Source organism: Watersipora subatra, chromosome 5 (assembly GCF_963576615.1).
Source record: "Watersipora subatra chromosome 5, tzWatSuba1.1, whole genome shotgun sequence".
Lineage (NCBI taxonomy): Eukaryota > Metazoa > Bryozoa > Gymnolaemata > Cheilostomatida > Watersiporidae > Watersipora > Watersipora subatra.
Genome location: NC_088712.1, coordinates 33067986 through 33081754, shown reverse-complemented (window position 1 = coordinate 33081754; position 13769 = coordinate 33067986). Strand labels below are relative to the sequence as shown.

Genomic DNA, 13769 nt, shown 5'->3' with positions numbered 1-13769 from the left:
CACCCATGGCCTGTGTAGTGCTGGGACGATATTACGATATTTCGGTATATCGTCGATATCACTTTCTGATACCGACCGTACCGAGTGCTTTCTGCCCATATCGAAATATCGAATATCGACAATAATACATATCCGATCGGTTTTTTGACGTCATCGCCTTGTTTACAAACGCACTCGTCCACGAAAAAGCCGCCATCTTTGTAGAAAACTATCGTCATTCTCTTGATTAATAGTATGTTAGTTAGTAATATTTAATTTTGCTGATAACAAAAAGCCTCTATTTTCAGGCATATTATCAAATAAAATGGAACCTGTGAAAGTATCCTGAATGCAAGATAGTAGTGAACAATTCATGTTTAGTTTGAGATTATTGGTGTAAAAATTAAAAGAAAATTTACATGAGATAATGACTTCAAATAAGTAATGCAGGATAACTTTTACAAAAATAAATTGATTGAAACTATATACAAGAGTTCAGGTTTGAAGAATAGGTCTTTTATGAGTATTGATTGTGGCAGGATTAATTGTTATTAATAATTTGATGATTATAATATGGTCTGCACTAGTGCTGGGCACGGGTAGTAATACTCGTTGAACTCGCGGGTTTATCTTCTCTCGAGTATCGGGTAATAGAGATTTCGGGTATTCCGGTCCTTCGGGTTCGGGTATTCCGGTCCTTCGGGTTCGGGTTTTGACTTTCAAGTTCGGGTTTTGGTACACGGATCCGTCGGGTAGTGTTAACAAAAACTCGGTCTATTGCACCCTGCGCTCTTAGTCTGGGACCACAGGGCATTTCTGTGTCATTTTTGCTAAGGAGGCATGACAATAGGGTTTAACGAGTCTTTAATTTAATAGATAGCATAAAATATATCATACCTTATTTACTATGCCTACTAGAAATATTGTAGTCAAGCAGTGATTACTTGTCATTAAAAGGTGAGTAGAAATACTTACATCAAATTTTATTTGCACAATTAGCCAAATCGGCTTCGTAAACAAATCCATGCCATTTTTAATACTTTCGCTATCACCGATAAAACATAGGTCCTTAGTCTGTTTCCGCTATCGCCTTGTTAGAAACAGCTATCAGCGTTGATAGTAGCGGTGAAAATTTAATAACTCTGTTTAAATTGATTACCACAGCTAGCTATTATGGATTACATAATTCATTATAATCAAGTTTTACTAAGCCAACAAGTCTTACTAACGGAAAAAACCGATAATGTAAAGTTTTTTATGATATTTGGAGCACCATCTACAAAATTCAGAGAGGTACATAGAACATGCTTAAGTATTAAGCTACCATAGACCCTATCTTCTGCCGCCTGTTGACACGAAAATGCCCTGTAGCCCCAGACTATCTTGACTGTTTAACAATCCACCTGTTAACGCTGCGAGTACGAATATCAGTCAATGAAAACTGAAAAATGATAAATAAATAGAAAATAAATATAATTGCTTTGTAAATTTGAAGATATATCTGTTTAGAAAATTTAAACATAAAATCCATATCAACAAACCCGATACCCGCAAAACCCGAAGGCAAAGAAATACCCGAGCCTAGCACTACTAGCTACCCGATACTCGAAAAACCCGAACAGAAGGGGGCGGGTCTCAACCCGTTGACCAAGAAGTACTCGTGCCCAGCACTAGTCTGTACCATCTGACTGTGTAAGTATCGTTGATGTTTACATGATTGATAGTATTTTTTGATGTTGTTTTGATACTACAATAAAAAATTTGCAAACAAAAGCATTGCTTGAAATAATTATTTGCAGAAGCTTCGTGTTTTTAACGATAGAAGTTCTCCATAAATATGGCGGACAACGATAGAATGACGTCCCGAAAAACGAAGGATAATCTACTCTAATTGATACCCGATTCTTCAAAGAATTATACCGGTACATAGATTCATTATGGAGTTGTTCCTCCGTGGCAGCGGTTTTTAACAGGTAAGACAACTCCGAATAACATAACCGATATTTCGATATATCGGTTGACTACGCCATCATATCGTACCGAAACGAATTTTTGATATCGTCCCAGCACTTGGCCTGTGTATATGGTATAAAGCGCATGTACAAATTTATATATACCACACATGGCATATGAATGTTTTACTTGTTTCCTATCCTAGTAAAGTGCTGCTGTAAATCTGCTTCAGGCAATGCTGCTGCAAAGGCAGCACTGCCTGAAGCAATTTTATTTTATTGTTTTAGTTTTTCCGCCTTTGCTCGTTATTTTTTCTCTTTTGGTCTAGTTTAGAAATTTTTGACAGTAAGTGATAGTTGTAAGATGATTGTGAGGCAGGCACAACTTGGTAGCATGCTATGATTGTGAGGCAGGCACAACTTGGTAGCGTGCTATGATGGTGAGGCAGGCACAACTTGGTAGCGTAACTTGGTGCTCAGATAAAAACAGAGATTGTTTTGACCGTTATAAAAGATTTAACTCTCACTTTTTCCATTTTAGACCAAATTGGAGCACTTCCGTCTACATGGAGAGACTGGCTTTATTTGTGGATTATAATCGGAATTGGTGGCTTCCTTGTTCTCCTTGGCCTTATTTTTGTTGTCTTCTGGTGCCGCAAGTCAAAATTGAGAAAAGAGCAACGTTTTGAGAGGCGAGCATCCCTACGCTCGTCGATCAGGAGCAACAAGTACGCCATCAACAACGGCGCACTTACCCAAGGGAGTCAGACCAACCTCGCTACCTCCCTCTATGGATCCAGAAGTAAGTGGCAAACACTGGCATAGTCGGTGGCCAGTAGTACAAACTTCAATGTATCGTTGACTAGTGACTGGCACTTTCGGCCCGCCGTCGCATCATGTTTTTATGACCTGCCTTTTTGTGGTATCATCAGGTTAGTTCTGATTAAGTCATGATTTCTCAGAAGCCATGTTTAATAATAAATTGAATGGGGATATTTTGGTAACTTTCCATTGTATTTCATATTATATCTGCATACTTAGAGAAGCTTGGACCCTGGTGGCTAGGGCTTTACCATTTAAATGCTTAATAGAAAAAAGCAGTGGTTTATATAATGCACGATAGATGGTGGTGTATATAGTATTATGTGCATAGACAGTGTTTTATACACTACCATGCGTCATAGACAGTGTTTTATACACTACCGTGTGTCATAGACAGTGTTTTATACACTACCGTGTGTCATAGACAGTGTTTTATACACTACCGTGTGTCATAGACAGTGTTTTATACACTACCGTGTGTCATAGACAGTGTTTTATACACTACCGTGTGTCATAGACAGTGTTTTATACACTACCGTGTGTCATAGACAGTGTTTTATACACTACCGTGTGTCATAGACAGTGTTTTATACACTACCGTGTGTCATAGACAGTGTTTTATACACTACCGTGTGTCATAGACAGTGTTTTATACACTACCGTGTGTCATAGACAGTGTTTTATACACTACCGTGTGTCATAGACAGTGTTTTATACACTACCGTGTGTCATAGACAGTGTTTTATACACTACTGTGTGTATAAATAATCAGCGTGCGCTATAGCTAGACAGACACACATAACTTTGACATACTTTGAGAAATATATATAGATTGTTTTTATTTTTTGCAGCATAGAACTGGCTGTCGAGAAAAAAAGTGAAAAATAGATTTAAATTGACAATTGAAGGTGGCACTCCCTTAATAGAAAAATATCGTAATCACGAACTCTAAACTACGTGATAGGCTAATTATTGTACATTAAATTAAGAAGTTAAGTTTTTATCCTTTTTGAAGAATCAAAGCGATGAGTTTGGGACAATCTTGGAATGGATTAACAGATTAACAGATTAGCTATTGACATGCATTTTATGCTTCGTATAACGTAAAATCCCTTTAACGTAAATTGATTTTAAACCATAACTGTCGCGTACAACTTTTATTGTATTTGCTAGGTAAGTCAGACACGCTGATTCCGATTTTTTACTCAAAATAAAGATTGGTCCACTAACTTTCAAAGTCGTTAAGGCTTTTTTAAAGCATTTCAATATCCGTCTCGAAAACAACACAATCGGCATTACAAGCTCCGCCCATAAATATGTGACGAAACCTAGCTTTTTCAGGAACGGAAGTTAGAGATGTTTAGTCTGATTTAGAATAATAGAGATGGGTGTTTTAAAATCCATTAATATCTAAATTCAGCCTTAAAAATAATCTCAGTCTTTTATGAAAGGTATAAACTATTTAAAATTGCTCGTAGCTTGTTACATGATGTTTAAATAGGCTGAACGCTGAGAAAAATTAGCTCAAAAAGCGCGGTTTTATCACAAGCTAGCGTTGTTACCGCGTTTTTTTAAATATGCAATGTTAAATAGCTTATCTACCTTTCAGAGAAGACTGATATTATTTTTAAGGCTAAATTTAGATATTAATGGATTTTAAAACACCCATCTCTAATATTCTAAATCGGCCTAAACATCCCTACTTACTGGTAACTTCCGTTCCTAAAACACTAGGTTACATCACGTATTTATGGGCGGAGCTTGTTGTGCCAATCGTGTTGTTTTCGAGAGCAATATTAAAACGCTGTAAACAAGCCATCATTACTCTGAAAGTTAGTAGACCAATTTTTAATTAGGTAATACAATAAAAGTTGTACGTGACAGTTATAGTTTAGCGTAAATTCCCTTTGACGTAAAATCCCTTTAACGTAAAATCCATTTAACGTAAACCCTTTTGGAATGGATCATTTTTATTGTAAGGAAGTCTACTGTATTATCTATCATATGTGGTAGTAAACTAGTAAATGTTTTTGTACTACTTGCATGCCTCATTTACTTGATTACTTGATCACAGAATCTAATATGTTGTAGATGCTTTGGCAAATCGTCCAATGGCAAGAGGGCGAGCCAGTGCCAGAGACGCAACTCATTCCATTGCTCTGACAGAATTTACAATAGGAGAGACTGATGTTGACCTAGATGACGATACAGGGCCTGACCAAATGAAGAGAAATGGATACACCAGTACGGGTAGGTCAGAGGTCGTAAAAGGCTGTCGGTGCATGAAGGATCAATAGAGCTGTCAATCAGACATTTATCTCTTCAGCGAAGTTTTACTTGCATGAATAGACATATCATAGATGTCTATTGTAACAATAGAAGCGTCGCAGATGTCTATTGTATCAATAGATACGTCATAGATGCCTATTGTATCAAGGCTCAAATACTGGCTCTAAGTTTCAGTGCTTGCAAGAACAACTTTGGTGTTATTAACTGACAAGGGAGACAAGATTAACGTTTTAATCTTTACAATTATAGACGTCGTGTCCGTCCGTCCGAAATGCTCTATCGCAAACGCCTTGTCCATCCATCTGAAACACGCTAATAGTGTTAGAAAAAATTGTACTGCACGGGAATCAAACCCGGATATTCTGTTTCCCAGCCAACTACACTATCAACTGCACCACTCAACCACCTTGCTGCATTGGGGAATAATTGTGAACATACTTATTACACATGATAATCTCTCGCGGTGCACACGGCTGCCAGCATACTAGTGTAATTTATTACACCCGTCTAATCTGATAACGTTAAGTATTCCACAGGAATTTAATGATGCAGCTCGTGGGCAGACTAGAGAGAATCAATGTTGAGGTTGGGTCTAGCGGTTGTCTTCGCTTCAATCTTGCGTGTAGTTTTTGATAAGATTTATCGTTCTACCTAAACAATTCGATTTTGTTTGCTGTAACCTTTTGTTGAAGAAGTAGTTTTCCTCTCCTGCATTGACTATTTTGTATATAAAACATGAATTCTATGTAAATTTTTTAAACTTGATGAAATCTCATAGCTGGAGCGAGGTCTATGTCTGATTGACAGGGAGCTCTGATGAGGGTGATAGTGATGTGGGGGAGAAAACTCCTTTATCCGCATCTCAAAAGTCAATACACATATGACTAGGCTGTGGGGCAAAAGGTACTTGAGGGCCTGAGGCTACCAATAGTCTTGAGTTCAATTTAGACATACGCTAGGCCATTGTCTTCCCCTTTCCCGACAACTGCAAGTTTCTTTGCTCAGCTGCTTGTCTACTACCTTAATTTTCTCTTCTGTCTCATTCTTGCTTCTACTTTGTTGAGGTTGTTTGTTATCAATTACTACAGCCCTTTTCCTAGCTAGCTATTTTGTACATGCATTCATATCTTAATAACGCTAGTTCTTGATTGCTGGAAACCATTCTACTTTTATTATCTTTGTAAACCAAAGAAGACATCGCTTCAAGAAGCATTTTACCAGCCATGCAGAAAAGATATGATTGTTAAATCATCAGTTCACACCTAGTAAATTTGCTGCTAAATAATGATGCTGAAGTCTGTCCTATGATGAAAGACAGTGCTGCTGATTTCGCTGGTTGATTTCAACAGCCTTTCCACACGGGCTTGGATTGTCTGACCTTACACTAATCCTCACATGTTTGCCTAACATATTGATCAAGTAATGAGACAATCTCATGTCAGATGATTTTTAGATCCGATTGCACTTCTTTTCTTATCTAGTCGTCTTTCATTTTAGCCATCTTTAGTAGCGGTCGACTTTAATGCTAGCCATCAAATAGACTTGTACATAAGATACCCTATGTACTACGTAAGATAACCTATGTAGTACGTAAGATATCCTTTGTAGTACGTAAGATATCCTATGTAGTACGTAAGATATCCTTTGTAGTACGTAAGATATCCTATGTACTACGTAAGATGTCCTATGTGGTACGTAAGATATCCTTTGTAGTATGTAAGATATCCTATGTAGTACGTAAGATATCCTATGCAGTACGTAAGATATCCTATGTAGTACGTAAGAAATCCTATGTAGTACGTAAGATATCCTATGTAGTACGTAAGATATCCTTTGTAGTACGTAAGATATCCTATGTACTACGTAAGATATCATATGTAGTACGTAAGATATCCTATGTACTACGTAAGATATCCTATGTAGTACGTAAGATATCCTTTGTGCTACGTAAGATATCCTTTGTAGTACATAAGATATCCTTTGTAGTACGTAAGATATCCTTTGTAGTACGTAAGATATCCTATGTAGTACGTAAGATGTCCTATGTAGTACGTAAGATACCCTATATACTACATAAGATATCCTTTGTAGTACGTAAGATATCCTTTGTAGTACGTAAGATATCCTATGTACTACCTAAGATATCTTTTGTAGTACGTAAGATATCTTTTGTACTACGTAAGATACCCTATGTAGTACATAAGATATCTTATGTACTACGTAAGATATCCTCTGTAGTAATGTTTCATATCATCAGGTAATGTGGTCTCTAAGATATCTTTTGTAGTACGTAAGATATCTTTTGTACTACGTAAGATACCCTATGTAGTACGTAAGATATCCTTTGTACTACGTAAGATATCCTTTGTAGTACATAAGATATCCTATGTAGTACATAAGATATCCTTTGTACTACGTAAGATATCCTTTGTAATACATAAGATATCCTTTGTAGTACGTAAGATGTCCTATGTAGTACGTAAGATACCCTATATACTACATAAGATATCCTTTGTAGTACGTAAGATATCCTTTGTAGTACGTAAGATATCCTATGTAGTACGTAAGATGTCCTATGTAGTACGTAAGATACCCTATATACTACATAAGATATCCTTTGTAGTAAGATATCCTTTGTAGTACGTAAGATATCCTATGTACTACCTAAGATATCTTTTGTAGTACGTAAGATATCTTTTGTACTACGTAAGATACCCTATGTAGTACGTAAGATATCTTATGTACTACGTAAGATATCCTCTGTAGTACGTAAGATACCCTATGTAGTCCGTAAGATACCATATTAACTACGTAAGATACCCTATGTACTACATAAGATGTACTATGTAGTACGTAAGATATCCTATGTAGTAATGCTTCATATCATCAGGTAATGTGGTCAGTTTCGTACTTGAAATCTGACAAGTACACTACACAGGTAACAATTTGGGATTTCTCATTGTGGCGAGCATGCTGTTACATTAATAATTATAGATTCAATTACTCTCAGGTAAGATGTCAACATCCTTATGTCTATGTTCTGAAGGTTACGCAGGCTCTGTGGACAGCTCTCAGAGGGAATCCAGAGATAACCTCAGCGAGGTATCACAGCCAGTGCGGTACGAAAGCCCTGCCCCGCTCATCCAACATGAAACACAACTCAGCCAGCCTCGAATTGCGCCTCAAACTGCACCCCGTGTACCGAGTAGGCCAATTTCTAGTTATAACCGGTACAAACTAGATGCACCTGCGCGAGCAGAATATAACAATGAAGGTTACAGTACTGACAGCTCTCCAAAGCACCCTCCAGCTGAACCATCAGCAGAGAGCTATCAGTCCACCACTGTTCAGTCAATGCCGAGAGGGAGCGGTTCTCCCAAGCCCACCCCATTTGACCGAGCCTACATTAACATGCAGACGCTGCAACAGCCTGAGCCAGTGACTGATGTGCCAGAAACTAAAAGAAGGCCAACTTGCAATCAACAACAAACCTTCCCTGTGGAAGCAGACGTTCCTGTTTCGAAGCAACCATCCAATCCTGTTCCACGCCCACCAGCTTCAAATACCGTTCAAAAGCCCCCCAGCTATGCAACTGCTATGAGAGGCAACGATCCAAGACCTTCAACACGGATACGCCCAAACCTGTCTCCCCCCCATTCTTATAAGCGCGATTACAGCGTCGCTAAGCAGGATAGCTTCAGCACATTAGACACCAAATCATTGGACTCGTATGATAGTGAAGTGAGCGTTCGCAAGCTGCCTTTAGGCTATCGCCCTTATGACCACTACCGACAGCATTCCGATGAGAAAAAGCCATTTGAGACCGATATTGACTCGATGTATTCAGACTCCACATATGACAAACCAGATGCCTCTGCTGACTACCATAGACAATACCCAGGCGCTCAGCATCACCCTCGGTTCCACCAACCTTCACCTTTGGCAAGAAATGCGCCCTCGTATTATGAGCCCTCGGGGCCAGAGCAAAGGTACTATGAAGATTATGGCCACGCTGGTGCCTATCCAGTGTTCGTGAGCAGGCGAGTGAGTGAGACGGACATTGATGTCGATGACATGAGTGAAATGACCGATGATTGGAATAAGCGAGGTCCTCCAGTTGAAACAGACTTTTAACTTCGTCGTTCCGTACTGCCTCCTCGCCCTGGCTCCAACATCGCATGCGCTCTGTTTTCATGACGTTATCCATTTAATTTCTACAGCTACATATTATTATTTTGGTAATATCCGTGCCATAGCCTAGTAATTGCATTCCATTAACCTATGCTATTCGCTCTCATTCTAAAACATTCCAATCAAGGCTTTGATAATGATTCATCCTTTTGATAATGACCATTCCACATTTGTGTTTATTTATTTAAAAATCTTTTTCTATGAACTGTATTCATAGCACTATTTTCTAATTTTACAACGATACTTTGTACATTCCAAATTGTGATGATCACCTTCTCTAACATTTAGTAATATATGATGGAAAAGATTTGTGTGACAATGCATATAATACAGTCGCACTTGCTGGCCAGCTATGCAGAGTTTCCATTCTTATTGAAATATACATTAATGGAACCAGTGTACGGAGACTCTCATCAACTTTATTAAGGCCATCTTAACGCTTACAAACTTGAGCCCGAGATAATTAGGGGAGTTGTATTCCCATCTGATCCCACACCTCAGTAACTCGGCTGCCTAGTTTCACTTTGATTTTTTTGTACTTCTGAGTAAAATAGGATTACGATTTTTTGTTGTTTTGTGTGTTATACATTTTAAATATAATTTTAAAGTCTCAAGTCGATTTAGATATTAGTTTTTGAGATATCACTGGAATACGGAAGGCACTTCTAACCGACTGAAAAATGAAAGATGGCTGCTGACGGAACATTAGTTTGTAATGACAGACTGATTGAAGTTCTTTTTACCATTTGGATCAAAGATAGACAAAGCTACACATCTTTTTTTTTCAATTACAGCTCAATTATACTACAACTAGTTTTGCTATTTATAAAAATATACACACTCTAACAGACTCAGTGTACAGCAATCATTGTTTCTTCAGTTACCTTTAAAACACCACATCCTTTAAAAAGTTTGAACCATAGATATATAAACCTAGATTGGCCAATAATAGCTATTCCTACCCATTGCCTTGTCAGACTTAAATAGCTTGACGTAATGTCATTGTATTGTACCTCACGCTTGACTGCACTGCTGGTAACAATGAAGCTTATGAGGAGAATTTGACAAAATTACATTTATTTTCACATAAAAACCCTCTTGGATACATAATCCAGTAAACTAAAGCAATTACTGTATGTGATAATATCTGATAACCACCTTAGATTAAAACTATAAAAGCTATGAATTGTTGCACACAAATCATGAGCCATCAGGGCTTTATTTGCCACCCTCTCCTATCCCTATTCTCTCTTTTCCTCTTCTCACTTCTTCTTTGAAGAAGGGAAAAGGAGAGAAGGGAGAAAGGAAATGGGGGGGGGGGCAAATAGCTCACCCACTCAAAGAGCCAGACCCTGGCTAGGTAAATAGACTAATATCATGCTGAACTAAACATGACTAAATATGATGAGTATGCAAGTATGTCTTAAGTCAAAAATGAGACAGAATGATTATTTTACAGCTGGCTATGTAGCTGGCTAGGTCACCAAAGCTGAAATGTAATGATTGTATCACTAGCATCGTAGATGTTACCAACTATGATGTCAACCAAGCAACAAATTCCCTAATCACAGTTAAGAATCGTGGTGGCTTGACTTTGTCTTCGCCTGTGGTGATTGAGGTTTGCAACCACAGTGAGAAAGCGACGAGAGTGTTGCTTAGTAGTGCTGGATTGGTGAAAAACTTTCCCAGGCTAGCACTAAGTGCTACCATGGAGAAGTTGCTGAGGTTCAACATCATGCTATTGTTTAAAGGTTAACGTGCAACAAAATTCACATTACAGTTATTTGGTATCAAAAGATTCACCATGTCTCACTATGTTGTGTTGTAGGTGCTAAATATGTGGAAATGTGATTACAGGCTCTTAAAAGTTAAAAAACGAACAGTTAATCGCAGCCATACGAGACCGCTGTAGTTTGGATTCGCTTTCCCAAATGGCTCAAATAGGACGTAGTTGTTACAAGATGGTTTCTGTTTACACTTTCATGCAACCTTATTCGTCAAAATATTTTTATAAATATACTTCACGCATTCAATAAAACCATGTCTATTGTTCTTACGCGTCTGTTTTATCGTCATTGTAATGCTGTCACTTTTAGCACTGATATCTTATAACTTACCGTAAAAAATCGTTAAACTTTTTAACCTTAGCTCGAAGGAGTACATATCATTGTCTGATTATCATGACGAGCCTCTTGGTCACCTGTGATAATCGAAAAATGCTGCAAAGATTATTTTTGAAATATCGAGTCACGCGATCAGATGACGACTTGACGATTTAATAATGCCGAAACAAAACTGTAAAGTAGCGAGCATCTATATTTGATACAGGGTATTCGGTAAAACCCTAAGTGTTTGTCATAAACTAGTGCTACGATAAGTTTTATATTTAGCTTTTTATTGGCTTTTCAATTCACGTGAGAACATCACGTGACAAAATGATAACCAAACTGTAATGTCTATGTCATCGTAATAAAGAGATTCCAATCTACGGCGGCCTTTCGTTTTTGAGCTTTTAAATGCTTGTAATCATCTTTTCACGTATTTGGCACCTACAACACAACAGAGTAAAACATGGTGAATATTTTGATACCAAATAACTGTAATGTGAATTTTGTTGCAAGTCAACCTTTAAGCTACGAAGAACGATCCACCTCAATACTATTGAGGCATTTACAACGAGGGCATCCTGAGGAATTTAAAAGCGCGTCTAAGAACCTTCAATCCAGCAAATTTATTTTATTTTTAGTTTCTTTCACTAATACCAGAAGTTTTAGGGAAGTGATGGATTTTTGTTTTCCACTATGCTGGGTTATCTATTTCTATATTTGTAAAGTATTTCTTAACTAATCTCTTGTTGATTACAATTGCAGTTGAAAATAAAATTTGTAATAAAAACAATAGCCTAATCATGCCATTAATCTATCACCCATTGAATAGCATTGATCCACCAATGTCTAGCCATAAATTATAGATTGCATCTATAAACCAAGCCACAAAATATAATGATTGGTGTGATAAGAGTTTCTTCTATTTCAGTTTATTGATGTAACAACATTAGGCTGTAATAGAACTATCTCTTAACCTTAAATGAATAAAAAATCATGCTGACCCGGTCCGACCCGATCTTGGCCGTCATTGCTGACCCCGAGTCTGGTCCGACCCTGCATTCCTTGGTCTTGTTCCAGCTTTAGCTGAGAAAGCCGTTGGTTCCATTTCCCTGATCAGATCAAAACTTCACAGGCTCATCATATTTTGTCATGTTTAGTTCAACATGATATTAGTTTATTCAGCTAGCCAGAGTCTGGATCTTTGAGTGGGTGGGCTATTTGCCCCCCCCTCTCAATTCTCCCTTCTCTCTTTTCCCCTTCTCACTTCTTCTTTGGAGAAGGGGAAAAGAGAGAATGGGGATAGGAGAGGGTGGCAAATAAAGCCCTGATGGCTCATGACTTGTTCACAACAATTCATAACTTTTATAGTTTTAATCTAAGGTGGTTATCAGATATTATCACAGAAATGCTTCAGTTTACTGGATTAAGTATCCAAGAAGGTTTTTATGTGAAAATAAATGTAATTTTGTCAAATTTTCCTCATAAGCTTCATTGTTACCAGCAGTGCAGTCAAGCGTGAGGTACAATACAATGACATTACGTCATGCTATTTAAGTCTGACAGGCTTTTTCCCTATTGGCCAATCTAGGTATATATATATCTATGGTTTGAACAAACTACTTACTCTATTTGATACTTGAGTTCTCTTTTTGTATATACAAGTCTAATATAGTCTAGGATCAGGGAGACCTGTTTATATATACAAGTTGTTAATATAGTCTAGGATCAGGGAGACCTGTTTGTATATACAAGTTGTTAATATAGTCTAGGATCAGGGAGACCTGTTTATATATACAAGTTGTTAATATAGTTTGGGATCAGGGAGACCTGTTTGTATATACAAGTTGTTAATATAGTCTAGGATCAGGGAGACCTGTTTATATATACAAGTTGTTAATATAGTCTGGGATCAGGGAGAACCTGTTTATAAATACAAGCTGTTGATATAGTCTGGGATCAGGGAGAACCTGTTTATATATACAAGTTGTTAATATAGTCTAGGATCAGGGAGACCTGTTTATATATACAAGTTGTTAATATAGTCTGGGATCAGGGAGACCTGTTTATATATACAAGTTGTTAATATAGTTTGGGATCAGGGAGAACCTGTTTATATATACAAGTTGTTAATATAGTCTGGGATCAGGGAGAACCTGTTTATATATACAAGTTGTTAATATAGTCTAGGATCAGGGAGACCTGTTTGTATATACAAGTTGTTAATATAGTCTAGGATCAGGGAGACCTGTTTATATATACAAGTTGTTAATATAGTCTGGGATCAGGGAGAACCTGTTTATATATACAAGTTGTTAATATAGTCTGGGATCAGGGAGAACCTGTTTAGATATACAAGTTGTTAATATAGTCTAGGATCAGGGAGACCTGTTTATATATACAAGTTGTTAATATAGTCTAGGATCAGGGA

At 37.5% G+C, this 13769-nt stretch overlaps 1 protein-coding gene across 1 annotated transcript in view; it reads left to right on the top strand.

Moving 5' to 3' along the window:
- Positions 1–9742, top strand: part of LOC137397289 (protein bark beetle-like) — a 163939-nt gene extending 154197 nt beyond the window's left edge. The window contains 4 exon segments of the mRNA XM_068083579.1: positions 2473–2733; positions 4845–5003; positions 5850–5945; positions 8089–9742. Coding sequence (XP_067939680.1) covers positions 2473–2733; positions 4845–5003; positions 5850–5945; positions 8089–9176 — 1604 coding nt within the window. The 3' untranslated portion in view covers positions 9177–9742.
- Positions 9743–13769: the final 4027 nt, after the last annotated feature.